Below are 17,755 nucleotides of genomic sequence, written 5' to 3'. Positions count from 1 at the left end.
TGTGGGTTTTCCTGCTTCATTGCTTTTCCAAATCAGTTTTTTTGAATGTTGTTTATTGTTAAACTTATCAGTTTTGTTTATTTTTATGTATTCATAAAATGTTTAAATTGTGTTCTAAATTTGTATTTCAAATTTGACTTCTTTTTTTTTTCATCTGGATTATTTGTGTTTCTTTTCATGACTTGATTATTGCTATGATCATATATTGTAAATAATTCAGTCATTAAATTTTTGAAGGAAATATTTTTGGGGGGATTGTCTTTGCACATCATTAACAACACAATGATTTTAACTTTCCCCAACAGTTGTCTCGCATTTGTTTCACTAGTCCAGCACCAGCAAACAAATGTGTTCATTTGTGGCTAACTGTGCCTGTCTAAACCCTGATCTGAGGACATGTCTGGCTAAACATTGACTAAAGCTCAAAACGAAACACATTCATCAAAACAGATTTTAGTTTTGATTTACAGCTCTACAAAATACCCACCACATTGGTAACCAGATACATTTATACAAATATAAAATTTTAAATTTGAATGTATTGAATTTGTTTAAATATATAATAGTTATTCAATAAAATTAAATCAAAATGAAAAGTTTCTGTGAGTAGCACTGAAACATTGATTACTAATTAAGTGTTTCTGGGTAACATCTTTATAATATATATATATATATATATATATATATATATATATATATATATATATATATATATATATATGGGGGGGGGGGGGTTGCCTACAATCATACTGGAAAATAAAGCATATTATTAAAAATTACATTTGCTGCTTTCCCCAAGAGCATATGTCTGCGGACAGACTACAGACCCTTCTCGCTATCCCTTCTAAATTCTACATCCTTTTTGTCAGCAGGGGGTGACAGACTAGGGTTTACATATTAACCATAGACCTGGTCATGTGATTGGATGAGATCACGTGATGTCTCTGGTGATGGGTTAACTGTGCAGTTGTTCGCTTCGGCTTCGCGCCGGTGAAGGAGTTTAAGCAATATTATTGTCGAGCTCACATCAAAAGACGTAATAGTTTATGTCTTTAATGCGCAAAGGTATTAGGAATCTGTTTCGTGGACGTTATTTCGTCTACAAGAGGTAAGAACAATGACAACAAACTAAAAAAAAAACAGAAACTTGTATCATGTAGAAATTATATATATTTATAGTAACTTACTAGTTAATGAGAAGGAGGAAGCATATACAGGATCTGACTGAGTATATGGATGATGAGATTTAGATTGCAGTTTCTTTTTACTTCTCATCTTGTTTAAAGTAAGAAATTGTGTTTTTAATACTGTTGTAAAGGGCAGAGTATTTTCTCAGTGATGAATGGGCCAGAGGGTATGTCTGTATGATATAATGAGTGTCTCTCTTGTTCTAGACTGGTAATTGGTTTCATGGGAGCTGACTTTGGTGTATTACCAAAGGACACTGCAGTCTGACATTTTTTCGGAGATCTGAGCAGTGTCCTCCCAACCAGATCATTTAACACTGTCCTCGGGCCACAAAATCAGCATGGACTACTCCTCCCAGGACTGTCACCTGAAAATCATCAGCCTGGGCTTCATCTTCTACTCCTTTATCTTCCTCCTCTCTCACATCCTATCTAGCCTGCTGTTTCACATCTACTGCTCACTGCCAGCCAAAGAAAAGGTGCCCATCAATATGGTTGAATGTTTGTTTGTTTGTTTTTAAATTGAATAAAAAACAAATTTAAATTTGCTGAAAATTCACTCATCCTTAGGTCATCCAAGATGTAGAAGTTTGTTTTTTTGGTCCCACTTTATATTAGGTGGCCTTAACTACTATGTACTTACATACAAAAATAAGTACAATGTACTTATTGTGTTCATATTGTATTGTAAAACACTTTTGCTGCTATTGAGGTGGGATAGGGGTAAGGTTAGGGAGAGGGTTGGAGGTATGGGTAAGTTTAAGGGTGGGTTAAGGTGTAAAGTATCGGTAAACAGTGTAATTATAAATGTAATTACAGAAATTAAATACAGATGTAATTACATGTAGTTTTTTTTTAATTTAAGTACAATTTAAAAACATGTAAGTACACAATAAGTACATTGTACTAAATTATTAATTAAAATGTAAGTACTTAGTAGTTAAGGCCACTTAATATAAAGTGGGTCCGTTTTTTTTAACAGAGCAGATTTTGAGCGATTTAACATTACATCACTTGCTCATTGATGGGTCCTCTGCAATGAATGGGTGCTGTCAGAACGAGAGTTCAAACAGCTGATTAAAAACATCATAATAATCCGATTAATGTCTTCTGAAGCAAAAATAATATATATATTTTTTAAATCTGTCATTGTTTCAACTTTAAATGTCCATAATCCATAATAATGCTTCATCCAGCGAAAAAGTCTATCCCCTGTTGTCTTTTCACATCTGAATCTGCTGACATATTTATTTAGAACTGTTATGCACAGTTTTCACTTGTAAACAGTGTTTGATCTGTATATTTCTCTCCTAAATCAGACAAGACGGCTTTTTCACTGGAGAAAGCAATGGCTTGAAGTTAAGAAAGAATTTATTATAAACACGTTAATTGAGCTGGAGTTGCATTGATTACTTGAGGATTTTTCTAATGCTTTTATCAGCTGTTTGGACTCTCATTCTGATGGCACCCATTCACTGCAGAGGATTCATTGGTGAACAAGCAATGTAATGCTAAATTTCTCCAAATCTGTTTTGATGAAAAATCTAACTCATCTACATATTAAATGCTCTGAGGGTAAGTCAGTTTTCAGCAAATTTTCATTTTTGCATGAACTTAAATATGACAGTGACATTTTTGTGCCTAGATAATATACCTAAAATAACTATCTCTATCTTTCCTTCAAGGTCTTCTGGGATTTGACTGCGACACGGGCTGTGTTTGGCATCCAGAGCACGGTGGCAGGGCTTCGGGTGCTCATGGAGGACTCAGCCATGTACTCTGATAAGATTCTTGGGCAAGAGGACTGGTCCTGGTTCAACGTGCTGACTGCTACGGGATTCTTCCTGTTCGAAAATGTGGCCCTTCATGCGTCCAATGTGGCATTCCGGTCCTTCGACCTGCCGTTAGCTGTGCATCACTTCTTCGCCCTTGCGGGGTTCGCCGGGGCCGTTGTGTGGAACTGGCTGGGTCACTTCTTCCCTATGGTGACTTTGATGCTAGAGATGAGCACACCTTTCACCTGCATCTCCTGGATGCTGCTTAAGGTGAGACGCAAAGGTCAAAGGAGAAGCTTTATAGTCAAAGCTGCAAATAAACAGTTTGTCTTGTGAGCTTATGAAACGCTTTTGATTTCTCTTCTGCCGGCCAGTTTCACTTCTATTTTGCCATGGCAAAAACATGTTTTCTTCCTCAGTTCAACAGTTTATCATGTTTTAAAGCTGAGAACTCTTTATGCTATATTTATTCTTAGAAAGAGCAACTTTTTCACTAAAGTTAAACCTTTTCAAAGTCTTTTAGAAGTTCAACTTAAAAAAAAAAAAAGTTTTCTTTTTCAGGTCAACTCTTGTCATGATGGAGCAACATTTGATTCTAGTAAATCCTAGAAAACCGAGTAACAAATTGAGACATAATTAGTGTAGCTGCTGTTCTAACCAAGTAAAATTAATTTGTTTAACCCAAGCTAAGGAATTATAATGCTCGTTTGATCAGACATTACCACAGTCCAAGATTATGAGATGCCTTATTTGAATGCCTGGCCTAAGTGATGTGTCTTTAATCTATAATTAAAAAGAGAGAGTGTGTCTGAACCTTGAACTTTATCAGGAAGGCTATTCCAGAGTTAAGGAGCCAAATGCTTCAAAGCTCTGCCTCCTTTAGCAGAATTTGCAATTCTAGGTACTACCAAAAGTCCAGAGTTTTGTGATCTTAGGGAGCGTGATGGATTGTAGCATGGTAGAAGACTAGTTAAAGGAGCTAAACCATTGAAGGCCTTGTAGGTAAGTCATTATATATTTTGTTACTGATACTAAACTTAATAGGTAGCCAGTGAAGAGACTGTAAAATTGGGGTATTATGATCATATTTTCTTGAGCAGGCAAGAAGTCTAGCTGCTGCATTTTAGACTACTTGTAGCTTGTTTATTGAAGCTGCAGATCAACCACCTAGCAGTGCATTAATAGTCCAGTCTAGAGGTCATAAATGCAGAACTAACTATTCTGCGTCAGAAACAGGTAACATGTTTAGTAGCTTGGCAATGTTTCTAAGATGGAAGAATGCTGTTTTAGTAACATGGGAAATATGATTTTCAAAATACAAGTTGGTGTCTGATTTTTGACTGCAGAGGAAGTAAGAGTACATCTGTCTAGTTGCAAATTGTAATCCAAGAGTATTCTGTGTATTGTTTTTTGGTCCAATAAGTAATATCTCTCTTATCCAAATTTAAAATGAGAAAATTATTGGTCTTCCAATCTTTTACATTTTGAACACACTCTGTTAGCTTATATAATTTAATAGTTTCATCGGGTCTAGTTGAGATATATAGTTGAGTATTATTAGCTTAACAGTGGAAACTAATCCTGTGTTTTCTAATAATATTACCAAGGGGTAACCGGTATATTGAAAATAGCAGAGGACCTAGGACAGATCCTTATGGCACTTCATATTTTATCGAAGTATTAGATGCTATAGAATCTACATTTGCTATTGTATTTCTGATGTTATCTATTTTATCAGTGAAGAAATTCATGAAGTCATTCCTATTAAACTGTGAGGGAATATTTGGATAAAATCCTTGGATTGTTTTGGTTATTTTCTGTAAGCTTGTGGATATGCTCAGCCCTGGCAGATTTTAGAGTCTGTCTATAGCTGGACCCTGCAACCCTGTTTTTGAACTTGGTATTACATTCCTTCTTTTCTAAGGCGGGCTGGTCTAAGACTCCGTTCTGGAAAGCTAACCAATGGATGATGATCCACATGTTCCACTGCCGGATGGTTTTGTGCTACTACATGTGGTGGGTGATTTGGAATCATTGGGAGGAGATGAACACTCACATCCCATTGGTTCAGAGACTTCTGTTCTTCACAGGCCTCTTCCTGCTCACTTTCTTCCTCAACCCCATTTGGACGCATAAGAAAACCCTGCAGCTTCTCAATCCTGTGGACTGGAACTTTGATAACAGACCTGCAGCAGAGAACGGACCGATCCGAGACCAGGCTCAACACAAGCCCCATGCCAGCTGATTAATACTAACATCAAGTTCTTATAGGAAATACAGTCTATAAAAGGGTTAGTTCACCCAAAAATGAAAATTATGTCATTAATGACTCGCCCTCGTGTCGTTCCAAACCCATAAAACCTCCGTTCATCTTCGGAACATAGTTTAAGATATTTTAGATTTAGTCCGAGAGCTTTCAGTCCCTCCATTGAAGCTGTGTGTACGGTATACTGTCCATGTCCAGAAAGGTAAGAAAAACATCATCAAAGTAGTCCATGTGACATCAGAGGGTCAGTTTGAATTTTTTGAAGCATCGAAAATACATTTTGGTTCAAAAATAACAAAAACTATGACTTTATTCAGCATTGTCTTCTCTTCTAACTGACCCTCTGATGTTTTTCTTACCTTTCTGGACATGGACAGTATACCGTGCAAACAGTTTCAATGGAGGGACAGAAAGCTCTCTGAGTAAATCTAAAATATCTTAAACTGTGTCCTGAAGATGAACGTCTTATGGGTTTGGAACGACATGAGTCATTAATGACATAATTTTCATTTTTGGGTGGACTAACCGTTTAAGAGCTTTAAGTTTAGCACTAACTACTACTACTTGCTGTATTTCAAGAATCTGTTCACCCAAAAATGAAAATTGTATCTTCATTTACTCACCCTTATGTTGTTTTGTTAATTTATTTTAGTTTTTGTCCATAAACTGAATATCAATGGGGTCCAAAACACTTGACTTCTAACTCATGACTTTCATTGTATGGACCAAAATATTCTTTTAAAATATATGTATATATATATATTATCTATTGTGTTTTACTGAAGAATGAATGTCATGAAACATTTGGAATGACATGAGGGTGAGTAAATTATAGCAGAATTTTTATTTTAGGTGTACTATCTCCAAGTATTTCTATCTATAGAGTACAGTATATGATTAGAAGTCGGATGTGTGTTTCAGGAAGTCTTCTTTGAGACTACAAAAATCATGAGATCTATTTTATGCAGCTTGCTTAGTTGACTTGGGTGTCCTGAAAACCCTTTTATGTGCCGTTTATGTGTGTTTAGGTGTTTCAGGAGTGGCTATTTGAGTCTCATTTCTCTTTGCTCATTGGCAGTCAAAAAGAATCTCTCAAGCTGGGAAATCCTTGTTTTTTACTTAGGTTTTTATCTGATGGGGTCATGTTTGTTATTCCCACTGTGACTCTTTGTCTTGTGACAAAGAAAACCCTGACTGCTTTATGACTGAGCATGGTCTGTCATCTCAGCCACACTCTAGTTCACTAAATGTCACTCAATCTGTTTTGGAAACTTCAGCTCAAAGCCATTAGACCTGGTTTTTGTTTCAATTTACGAAGGATTTTTCTTTTACAGAAGTTGTGTATTGGTGGTCAATGGATATAGGAATTTTTTATTTTTATGGATGTTTGACTAAACCCTTTGTGTTCTGCATAAATAGGGTTTGTTCTGACAGAGACTGACTAATCTCTGTAGAAAAGAGTGTGTGTGTGTGTGTGCGCGCGTGCGCACCAGGGAGGGATAAGGTATGGTAAGGAAGTTGTTTTATCTAAAATTGTTTCGTCTCGAGAACTAGATCGAATTAGAGTTCCTCTGTGTTTGTGTGTTACACCAAATGCTTCCTCTTTTTCTCATGATTTATATAGATTCTTTAAAAGAAGTCAAAAAGCAAAAAAGAAAATTCACATTGATGGTGTTGCATTTAAGCCAAATATAACAGACAATACAAAACCTTAATGTACCAAATTACAAATTTGTACAAATTAATGCTTGACCTTTGTACAGCTCAGTATTTTGAGAGGATGTGCAGTATTATCTGATAGCAACAGGTGAAAAAAAGTTGGGAATAAATATTAAGGAATTTATTTATGACAGAACTTATTTATATGTAATAGTCACAAAGGGGCAAATTAACTGCTATCACCAGCTGCTAAAATACCTTGGTTTTAGTTGCTCTTGTTTTTTTTTTTTCCAGTGTTTTTTTTTTTTTTTTTTTTTAAAGAGCATTTCAGCTTTTGACAGCCTGTTCTTTCGCAATGTGAGAGTCAGAACTGTAGGTTTCTGTAAACTGTGTGATAACGTCACACATGTATAGCAGGCTAAATTATATTTAAACCGCTCACAGACACCATTCATTATTTCTAATGAGAGGGAAGGAAATAACACGAAATGTGACTAACCTTGAAACCATTTTTTTTTTCGTATATACTGCTATGGCTCTCAAAATGCATGCATGTATTTTCTTGTTACATTTCATGGTTAATTTAAAATAATTAATTTAATACTGTAACAAACTATGCTTGTGTTTCCACAGCTGTCTTCAGTATGTTTTCTGGAAATCCGTTGTATATTTAAATATTAATTAGCTTTATTGGGTGCACATTTCAATTGAAATGATCACTCACAGGGAACTGCATATGTTTAAATATAGGCCTAAAATTCAAGATTCAAAGCTTGAAAGCTACTGTGGATGCTCTCCTGTATTTAAGGGGTTTTCTTATAAAATAGGAGAGCTATTAAAGATTTTCCCCCCAAAATATGTTTGTTTGTTTTCTCTGGAAAAAAAAAATTCTTTCATTTCTAAGAAATACCCATTTAACTGTTTACCCAGGTGACAAACAAGTGCACTTCCACAATGTACTTAAAAGTGCTCTATTTTCACGCACTGATTTTGTACTTAATATACAAAAAAATATCCTTTAGTACTTAAGAAAAGCTTAAGGTCAGATCAGAAGTGTACTCCACTGTGCTATTTTGAGAAACCATGAATATGAACTAAAATGTGCTTTTAGCATCTTTGCATTTAAAATTTGTATTTAGTAACCACTTGTAGTACACTTGAATCCATCTTCCATTCACTAGTATACTCAAGTGGTAGCTAAATACATTTTTTTTAAAGCACATTTTAGTTCATATTCATGGTGTCTCAAAATAGTACAGTAAAAAGTATCTTATGAACCCTTTATATATTCTTGACTGATCCAGTTACGTAATACATTATTATTATTATTATTATTATTATTAAAGTGCAGAAATTACATTTGATCCCCCGGCCCACACAAATCTAAATTAATACATGTCGGCGCTAATGGATTAAAGTTTGAAAACATTCAGCGAGTGTATGACCACTAGAGTGCAGTACAACGCTGCAAATACACTGCAACCATTTGCTAGAATTTGCACATTTGTGAAAGTAATGTTACATTAAATTACAACCCAATTCAAAATTATTTTTGGGATTTTCATTTTATTATAAAGCTTGAGGAAAACAAGTATTTATGTGAAATGCTTTGATATTGTATTTAACATTTAACATGTTTATTTCACGTGTTTATTATAACGAACTATGTAAGATTTTCCAGCTAATTTTAGAATTATATCAACTCATGTATAACTCTGAATGTGAGAGAGGCCTGAGGTTCAGTGGAGCGGTTCTCACACTTCACGTGACACAGATTGGAACGCGTTTGTCCATCTGCACGGAGAAACGCAGGGAATTTGATTGACGTGTCTTGAAACCAATTAGAGACCGGCAACATACTCTCCACCAATGAGGCTACGGCTACGGCTGAGGGTGGGGCCATGGAGTGTTTGGGACTTGCGCGTTTGGGAAAAGCAGAGGAAAAGTTGTCTACAGTCGTTAAAACAATTATGCAGAGAATATTTTTGGTGTTTAGTCTGTTTTTCACATAACCGGTTTTGTGCCAACATAGACGGAATTTATACTTCATTTTCTTCCACAAAGATCCAGAAAGATGGTGAGTTTATAAATCATGCGTATGAAATTCCCAAACACTTTAGAATCCACTGCAAGTCTATTATGTTTGAAATAAGTTTGTAATTTGTAACGCTCAGGTTCAGCATTATATTGATGCATTTGTTGCCGTTTGCACCCTATTATGAAGTGTATTGCCTGAGCACTGTCGCAATGATGATATATTTTAATAACTTAAAGTTTTCAACATCTGTGCTTGATGGGACAGCTGCTCTTTTCCTGCTGGATTTCTCTTTACGTGGCAAGTGACAACAGCTCACAGTCATGTCAGATTTTATTAAAAATCTTTACACTTCTGTATTTATAAGCATTGAGCTTTCACAGTAACCACTTAATTCATAAGGCTGGTATAATCTAATCTAAAACTTGTAGACAAGACAACTAGAAATATTAGGGAATTTTAAAATTGTGATTTCCAGGCCGTGATATTAGTTAATTCTTTTAAAATCTTAGAATTTATTATAAATATACATTTTGATCAGCTAGAAATGGCCCTATGTTTTAATGTAATTATGCACTCAGTAGTAGTTTTTTTTTTACATATTAAAAACATTAATATAAAGAACACATAAAGAAATTAACTGTGCAATTAATATGGCTAATATGATTTAGGCTCATGTGAGATCAATCATAATCCTATCAGCCCTGAGCCCTCTAGAAAAAAAAATATATTTTATTAAAAATGGAGTAGCTGCTGACATGTTGACATCACATGACCAGCTCTGTCATGCAATTGATTAATGTCAGAAATAATCACTCTATATCTACTTATAATACATTCAGTAGCTGAAACTGTCCAAATGTCCAAACAATAACTACCTTCTAAAGCAACTAAGAATTCACACAAAAATCTGTTAGGATTGAATCCAAGGATATCCATTATATGGATGTTTGTTGTATGAGATGTAGAAAATACAGAAAACTGAGTAAAGGTGCACTCAGTTAACATTGTGGCTGGTTGATATGGTATTTAAGAATCCAGTAATCACAAAGTCGTTAAAAAATCATTTAAACAATTAATTTATTGTAGTTCAATGTTAAAAAAAATATATATATATTTCAATGCTGCTGTGTTTTTCAATATGAAAACAGTTTGACTCATTCTTGAAATGTACTGTTTTTGTCCTTCACAGTTTTGACATTCTGTACTAGGGCTGAAGGTTAAATTCTTCTGTGATTGTAGACAAGAAGGTTGCTGAATAGTTCCCACAGCCCCTCTAAAGATCTAAGCTTTCATGCAGACAGTGGGTCACACAGTTCTGAGCTCCATACATCCCAGTTAAATATGTATCAAATGGTTGGAAACATTTAAGGAATGCTCTTTTTAATTCATAAAACTTTCCACTTCCTCTCAGTTTTACTTCATCGTTTCCTTCCCCGGGCGCTGCAGTGCTTTTAGGAATCTGGGGCCCTCTGGCCTTTTCCTAGATGAGTGCGTGTGATACGGTGGAAGAGCTCTCTCATGTGCGACTGCATTGTTTGACTCCATGCTTGTCCGACTCACTTTGCATCAGAGCGCAAAATAGGACAGGATTTGCTCAGATTGCTGGCAATTTGTTTAGCAAATAGCCACACCACTGGAACAGGGGGCTTCTCCACCCACAGTGATCTGCTCCGTAAATAAAGGCTGTGGATTACAAGCTTTTCAAGCTTGCTGAACATAGCCTGAAGCTCACTGGTTCAGTCCACATCCAAGCAAGCATTTCTTTTTGTAGCCAATCATCATTTCCTTGTTTTTATTTAGTAGTGCTCCAGATGCACAGAGGTTGGTATACAGTAGAGCTCTTTAGGGGTGAATGATATCCTAGATTTGATGTGGAGTGGCAAACCTTTCCTGAAGGAATCTGCAGGGAAAATGGAATTTATGACAGGGGACTTTCTTTGACCCAGTGAGAGAAAGAGACAAAAGTGCGAGAAAAACTCTTTGTTTGCTTGATATTCATTGGGTTGTTTTGTTGTGCTAACAGGGTTGGTGCAGATGGTGTTTTGTTGGGTCATGAAACATTGTGGTCATACAATACACTTGGGATCTATGTTTGTTAATTGTTACAGCTCCCATGTCCATGTATGTGATTGTGTTTTCTGTGAAGGATTACTGAAATCCGTGGAGAGTCCAAGGAAATATCAGATTTGCCAGAAGTGATGCTACATCTCAAAAGGTATTTCAGTTAAGCACTATAAATTTGCCTTCCCTGAACGCCTACTCCAAAATGAAAATTCTGTCATTTACTCACCCTTTTGTCATTCCAAACCTAAATTAGTTTTATTCATCAGTAGAACTCAAATGAAAATACTGTATAATCAGGTGAATCTAATCATCATTTAGCCTTCATGGGGCTGTTTTGAAGTGCTTTTGTTACCATGGTGACACTCAGATAACAGGATATTATGGCTGATATGGTAGGGTTCATCATCAAACTTAAGTTAGCGTCTCCTCATCCTTTGTCTTAAATGTCTAACCCAGCAGGATTTAGACTGGCTTTGACCTGCCTGTGTGCGTGTGTGTTCTTATTGGGTGTGTTACATGAGGTCACAGAGTTTGCTTTAGATGCATATGTAACACATTTCAAGCTGTCTTAAAATAGATGGATGGCATGTGGTCTTTACTCTTCCAGGTCATTATTTAGTGGTTTGTAAAATGGACTTCTGTAAGTCTGCTGTGAATTAAACTTTTGACCCTGAACAGCAGCCTTAACATCTTTTCAGACATAATGATTTATTCTAAGAATTAAATTAATTAATTAGTTTATTCTAAGACTTTAAGATATTTATTATGATACAGTGTTATGTGAGAGGGTTTACATGTTCCTTTAGCATTCATTTTTTAATATTGTCATGAAACAGAAATTCATCCCATTTTCGAAACGCATGTTTTTGGTCTTTGTGATCTAATTAAAAAAAAAATGTTTGAGCCATAATTTTAATACAAAATATCATAACTTGTTCTTCCATGCATCTTTCTTACAAATTATCATAAGCTCACATTCAGATCAGACTCCATCTAATCAACAACCATTTGGATTGAATCAAGTCACATCTTGTTCTTTCCCCTCGTTAATCAGTTTAACTTTAATAGGTCACAATATGGAAAATATAGAAAATATGGAAATCTGCTCACATCGCAGCATTTCCTAGCTCACTGTAAAAGAAGATTAGCAGTGAACTGTGACTTAAAGGAGACATTACAGACAGTTTCTGACAATCTCATGTTAATCTTGAATACTTATAGGGTAGTATTGCTTCTTTCTCATATCCCTGAAGAGTTTTTACTTTTATCAGATTTACAAAAGACAGATACGGCTTTACACATCTTGCTGAAATCAGTCAAGCTCCTCTAGGCATGCCGTGGGCGGAGCTATAGAGTCTCGAGCACCCTTTAAAAAGAATTCCACCCTTTATGATGTCATACAGGGCCATACTCAAAAAAAAAAAAAAAAAACGTTCCATAATTTATACAAACCCTCGAAGAGTGTATTTGGCACAGAAATGCTCCATCATACATCCAACTTGTTTTTGGAAATTTTGGTCATGTTTATTATGAGACTCCAACTCTTTAACATTGTAAATAAGTCAGAATGCATCACATGGCATTAACCCTCCACTTGAAATTTTTCTCTGTATATCACTGCTAATGTTGATTAATATTTATTTACTTTAGCCATTTAGAATGCTATTTACTGTATTAATTACTATTGTGTGGCATTGTAAAATTATGAAGGTCTGGTCTCCCACATTCCATTGATTTGTCTTCTAATGAAATGTGCTCAATAAAGCATGTCGATGTATATTCCATTAACAAGTCAAGTCACCTTTATTTATATAGTGCATTTAACAATACAGATTGTGTCAAAGCAACTGTACAGCATTATTTAGGAAAATAGTGTGTCAGTAATGCGAAATGACAATAGTAAACACTAAATTTTCAGTTAAAGGCAGTTCATCATTGAATTCAGTGATGTGACCATCCAGCTCAGTTCAGTTTAAATTGTATCTGTGATTAAATTGTAAGTCAACGATATCACTGGAAATGAACAAAGTGACTTATTTCTCTCAGACGTGTCTGGATTGATACAGGACACTGCAGACTAGCAGAAGCCCTGCAGCTTCATTTAGACAGCAGTGTTTTTTCCTCGCTTGTACAATTACACACCCAGTGGTCAAGCTAAAAACTGAACATTGATCAGCTCATCATGGTCAATGCTGACACACTCTCTCACACACACACACACACACATTTGCAGTAATAAAATAAATCAGTTCCCGCTCAGTTCCCAGTTTCTTATAATAATAATAATAATACACACAGTTTTCAGGGAAAATTAATATCATTTTTTTTCAATATCCTTTTCAGCAGTAATAAATGGCTGTTTCAGTGTTGATTGATTCACATCAGTGGTAGTGTGGTCTGAACGATTTACAGTCTGTTGTTTCATCAGAACAGAGAAAGAAATCTAAGACTGTCATGTAGGAATGAATTTATATCCCATTGCGGCCTTTTCTAAAGCCACAGACCTCTGGAACGTGTCATTGAAAGCTCCGTCTTGTTTACTACCTGTCATTTGAGTGATATATTGTCATGGTGCTCTGAAGGCAAATGCTCTGTGTTAGTGTTTGATCCATCAATTAGTGTTTCTGCGTATGTACCTGTAATGTTTGTGTTGTTCTGTACAGGTGAGTTGTTATTACCAGCTTCACACGCAATGTCATTGCTCGGTTTCCTTTTGGATGGTTTGTGTGTGTGTCTGGTCTTTTCCCTCAAAGCACAGTTTTATCAGAAATTGTTTCACACACACGTTTATGTTATAAAATGGGGACATACCACACATTTATATCATTATTTTAATTTTAATATAACAATTATTTTATTTATTCATGAGTAGTTTTTTTTTATTTTTCGTATTTATGAATAATCTTTCCAAACGGCATCCACAACTGTCTATAAAGAGAAGTTTTGACAGATATAATCGACCTCTGGGGACAAATCAAATCAAACTCATAGATTGCAATAACTATGTCAACTTAACAAGCAGAATATATGTCTGTATTCCTTCCCAAAGCTGGGTAGACATCTGTTCTTGTTTCTCTAATATCTCATCTACATTGTTATGACGTATGGAGTCTTTGGGGTGAGAGAAAGCAAGATAAGCTTTAAAGAGTGTGTAGACTAAACAAGCAGTCAGCGTCCTGTCTTATTTGTAGACCACTGACAGACTGTGTCATGAGTATCAGCTGTAATTACAGTGTGTGCAACACTAAAGTCCTGGAAGAAAAAATGCCATTTATTTCTCCACAGAGAAATACATGTACACTAACGGTCAAAAGTTTGGAATAATTAAGATTATTGCAATGCTCTTTGCCTCTTATGCTTACAAGGCTGCATTTATCTGAAAAAAAAAGTAATATTGTGAAATATTATTGCATTATCTAATTGAATATATTGTAAAATGTAAATTATTCCTGTGATGGCAAATTTTCAGCACCGTTACTCCAGTCTTCACTGTCAATTTAAGAAACCTTTCTAATATGATGATTTGGTGCTCAAGAAACATTTATTATTATCAATGTTGAAAACAGTTGTGCTGCTTAATCTTTTTGTGGAACTAGTTCTGTTGTAACGGTAGGCAGTGACTTATTGCTGTCGTTCCATTTCAAACGGCCGTCAGCAAAACAGATTTTCGTCTTGTCATGTTTGACTCATGAGTCATTGCGTGTAGAATGTATTAAGTGCTGTAAAAGTGGGAGGACAGCTTGCGTGCCTGTGCCAGGATCTTATTGTCTGTGATAATACAGTCGTGCGTCAGTCAGTCCGCCTCGTCTCTTGCTGACCCTGAGGGTCTCGCACACAGCAGCCTCATGAGAAACCCTTCTGTTCCACAGAATGACTTCACTGTTCCACTGACCCTCATCTGGGAACACAGTTAAGAGGAAAACACTGTTGTGTCTGTGTCTGAGTGAGAGAGAGATACAGAAAGAGATAAAGGGTTTTTCTATCCCTCACTGTCACAGATAGGAGGGGGGACGCTCATGCCTGTGCATGAATGTGCGTTTGCAGTTTGGATGTAATAATTGGGCCAACAGTGAGCTGCCACTCCACTGAATCATGTGACATTTGATTACATATCTGACTTTGACATGTTGTACAGCATAGTTTGCTGAAAGGGTGGTGGGGAATTGTTAGCCCAGTATTTCCTGGTGGAGTACTTTCCTGCAATAATACAAATCATATCAGTGCAAATAGATGCAAGATAATGAGAGGCATCAGGGTTGAATATGACTGAGGTAAATCAGCGCAGATGTGATTTGGTTGCTGAATTGTGAGGAGGTCGAGATGATTTGCCCTTAACTCACACCACCGGACAACTCGGTATTTCTGTGTCGGGGACTCGGGGAGGTAATTGTTAACTGGATTAGGAGATGTGGGCATTGCACTTGAAAATGAATACAAATTTAAAGTTGATTGTAAGAAAAAGGCATGTTTGAAGCAGATGAAATGATTGGAGGAGTCTGGCGTATTTCACCAGAGGAGTCAGTTTCACTTGAAGATCGAGATCGAACAATTTGATAAAAAAATTACAAGGTGAAAAAAAACAGAAAAGAAAAAAGAACTAAACATGCATTTACAATATAGGGTGAATTGATATTTCTTGATGACTTTAACAAGTTTGGCATAATCTTTTATAATTTTATAGAAGAACAATAGTTTTATAATACTGCTGCTACTTTATATTAACTTTTACAAAAGCTTGTAGTGCAACCAACATACAGAGAAAAAAAAAGGGGACTCCTGCAAACCCCTATGACTGCGTGTCGAGGGCAATGATTTTTGCCTTTCTAGAAAATACAAATGTAGTATATATTAACATGCTTTCTCTCCTTATCTCTTTGAATTGCTTATTTTTTGTGGTGATATTGTCTCCAAATATTTATATAAATGTAAATATGCACACAGTAATAATATGGACATTTTTAATGGTCCTTTAAGAGCTTGTTGGGCCCTGATCATGACTGTGAACTACCACTGAATGGAAAGAACGGTTTAACAATTATTTAAGAAATAACAACTTTTTCCCTGGAAAGTATAACATTTTATGGGATTTTAACAACATGAGGATGAATAAACTATGACATAATAGTATTTTTGGATGAACTGTTGCTTTAGCTGTGAGGTCATTCTTGTGAGTGTTTGTGTGGGTGATCTCTGTCTCTGTGGCTAACCGCTGTCTCTCTGCTCCTGTAGGTTTGTCAGAGTTGGTGAAGGATCTTTCCCTGATCATCAGTGTGTGTCTCAGATGAGCGTGTTCAGCATGGACATGGAGGATTTCCCCCCTCCTCCCCCTGACAGTAAGCAGCTCTGTTCTCTCACAGCTCTCAGCACACACACTGTGTTTACACTGACAAGCGGACAGTATGTAAATGCATATATGGGTTTGAAAATTCTGGCACAAATGAAACTGTTGATTTTTAAAGCATTTAAAAGCAACAAAAGTTTTACTGACCAGTATGTTGGTCATAGTCGCTCTCACTGTGTCGAATGCATTGGAAAATCATGCTTACAGGAGCCCGAAGGATAGAGAGAAGAGAATGAACAGTGTAAACACATTCCATTGCTCAGCCACTAAGGAGCGTGTGGGCTGAAGAATGGAGGAACGCCAGAACGAATGCAGGGGAGGTGAAAAAAAGGAGCCCGAGAACATAGCTCTTTCTTGATGCAGAGAGAATGACAGATGAGAGAGAAGGATTCATTTTTAGTCAGCAAATTGGTATTCACTTTATGATTTTACACTGCCTGTAGCTCTGAGGTCTTTGCCAAAAACAGCTAATCAAGGATCAGCAATTGTAAGGAATGAGACACATTTGAGGTGATCAGCTGGTGTTAAAGTTTAAACCAAAACTGCACACTTTCCACATTATTCTAAAGCTCTTACTTTATCTCCCTCTTCCTCCATTAATTATCACAGAGAGACCTGAAAGTGGCTTTATCAGCTCTCTGTGTTCATGCCTCGGGTACTTTCTTTAGACTAGTATTTTTTCTCATCACTGTGAAGAAAGCTAACTAATCGGAAGCCCCTCCACCTTTCCTGAACTCTTAACCTTTGACATTTCCCTTGAAAGATATGGCCAAGTGGAGATCTGCATGCGTGTTCTGCCCTGTACTTCCACACCAGGTGCTCAGTGTCTCACCGTGATGAGTGATCCTTGAGGTCGTAGTTTGACCTTTAGTTTAAGCTTTGATGCTGTTTTAACACGGAGTCAGATTTTCCTGTTTGTTTCATTGTAAACCGTTCATTCACAGTACTGAATGTCATGTTGATGGGTACATGGAGATTGTTTCTGTTTGCATGCCGACTGTCATGTGTAGATGTAAGGCATGCAGGGACGCCGCTCCTGCCAGCTCACAGTGAATAAAGATGACATCCCATCTGTCAACAAGTAACAGTGGTAAACCAAACTACTTTAAGATGGGTTCACACTCGACTGTTTATTTTTATAATTTAAAATTGTTGCCTGTCAGATTGTATGATATGAGCCCAGTGAGACCTTTGGTACAAGCCAGTGTTCGATGTACTTTTTTTTTCTTAGGATATTGTGTATAATGTGGCCCTGATAAATGAAAGTATTATTGTTAAAAAAAAAAAAGCCCAGCAGTAGGGGGGGTTATTTAATATGTAAAAAAATTTGTGGTCAAAAACCAAGACGTGTGCACCTGGCTTTAAGTGCCTTAAAATGAGATATTCTTTACATATGGAGGTCAGCAGAGGAAATTGGTCTAACAG

The 17,755-nt window shown here is 36.2% G+C and overlaps 2 protein-coding genes across 8 annotated transcripts in view; both read left to right on the top strand.

Annotated features, from left to right (window-relative positions):
* Positions 1–940: 940 nt before the first annotated feature.
* On the top strand, positions 941–7,738 carry LOC128031814 (protein CLN8). Its single transcript, XM_052620268.1, has 4 exons — positions 941–1,108; positions 1,395–1,666; positions 2,873–3,232; positions 4,887–7,738. Exons 2-4 carry the CDS (start codon positions 1,529–1,531, stop codon positions 5,205–5,207), a joined length of 819 nt encoding a protein of 272 aa, XP_052476228.1. The 5' UTR covers positions 941–1,108; positions 1,395–1,528; the 3' UTR covers positions 5,208–7,738.
* LOC128031812 (rho guanine nucleotide exchange factor 10) overlaps positions 3,109–17,755 on the top strand; it is a 44,736-nt gene continuing 30,089 nt past the window's right edge. For 3 of the 7 annotated variants that reach the window (XM_052620267.1, XM_052620266.1, XM_052620262.1), the window contains exons 1-3: positions 8,805–8,964; positions 11,072–11,140; positions 16,219–16,322. In XM_052620267.1, the coding sequence (XP_052476227.1) occupies positions 11,124–11,140; positions 16,219–16,322 (121 nt within the window). In that variant the 5' untranslated portion in view covers positions 8,805–8,964; positions 11,072–11,123. Of the gene's footprint in view, positions 3,233–8,797; positions 8,965–11,071; positions 11,141–16,218; positions 16,323–17,755 lie in introns of those variants that run through there. The other 4 variants (XM_052620265.1, XM_052620261.1, XM_052620264.1 and 1 more) reach the window with 3 other exon arrangements.

Source organism: Carassius gibelio, chromosome A17 (genome assembly GCF_023724105.1).
Source record: "Carassius gibelio isolate Cgi1373 ecotype wild population from Czech Republic chromosome A17, carGib1.2-hapl.c, whole genome shotgun sequence".
In the NCBI taxonomy this organism is placed as follows: domain Eukaryota; kingdom Metazoa; phylum Chordata; class Actinopteri; order Cypriniformes; family Cyprinidae; genus Carassius; species Carassius gibelio.
The sequence above is the reverse complement of the archived record's forward strand: the minus strand, read 5'-3'. Positions and strand labels throughout refer to the sequence as shown.

What these genes read in the sequence shown, in the direction of transcription:
- LOC128031814 (XM_052620268.1), top strand. Translation starts at nt 1,529, where the DNA reads ATGGACTACTCCTCCCAGGACTGTCACCTGAAAATCATCAGCCTGGGC. An exon ending in CACTGCCAGCCAAAGAAAAG is followed by an intron (nt 1,667 to 2,872) that starts GTGCCCATCAAT and finishes CTTTCCTTCAAG; the next exon opens with GTCTTCTGGGATTTGACTGC. An exon ending in TCTCCTGGATGCTGCTTAAG is followed by an intron (nt 3,233 to 4,886) that starts GTGAGACGCAAA and finishes TTCTTTTCTAAG; the next exon opens with GCGGGCTGGTCTAAGACTCC.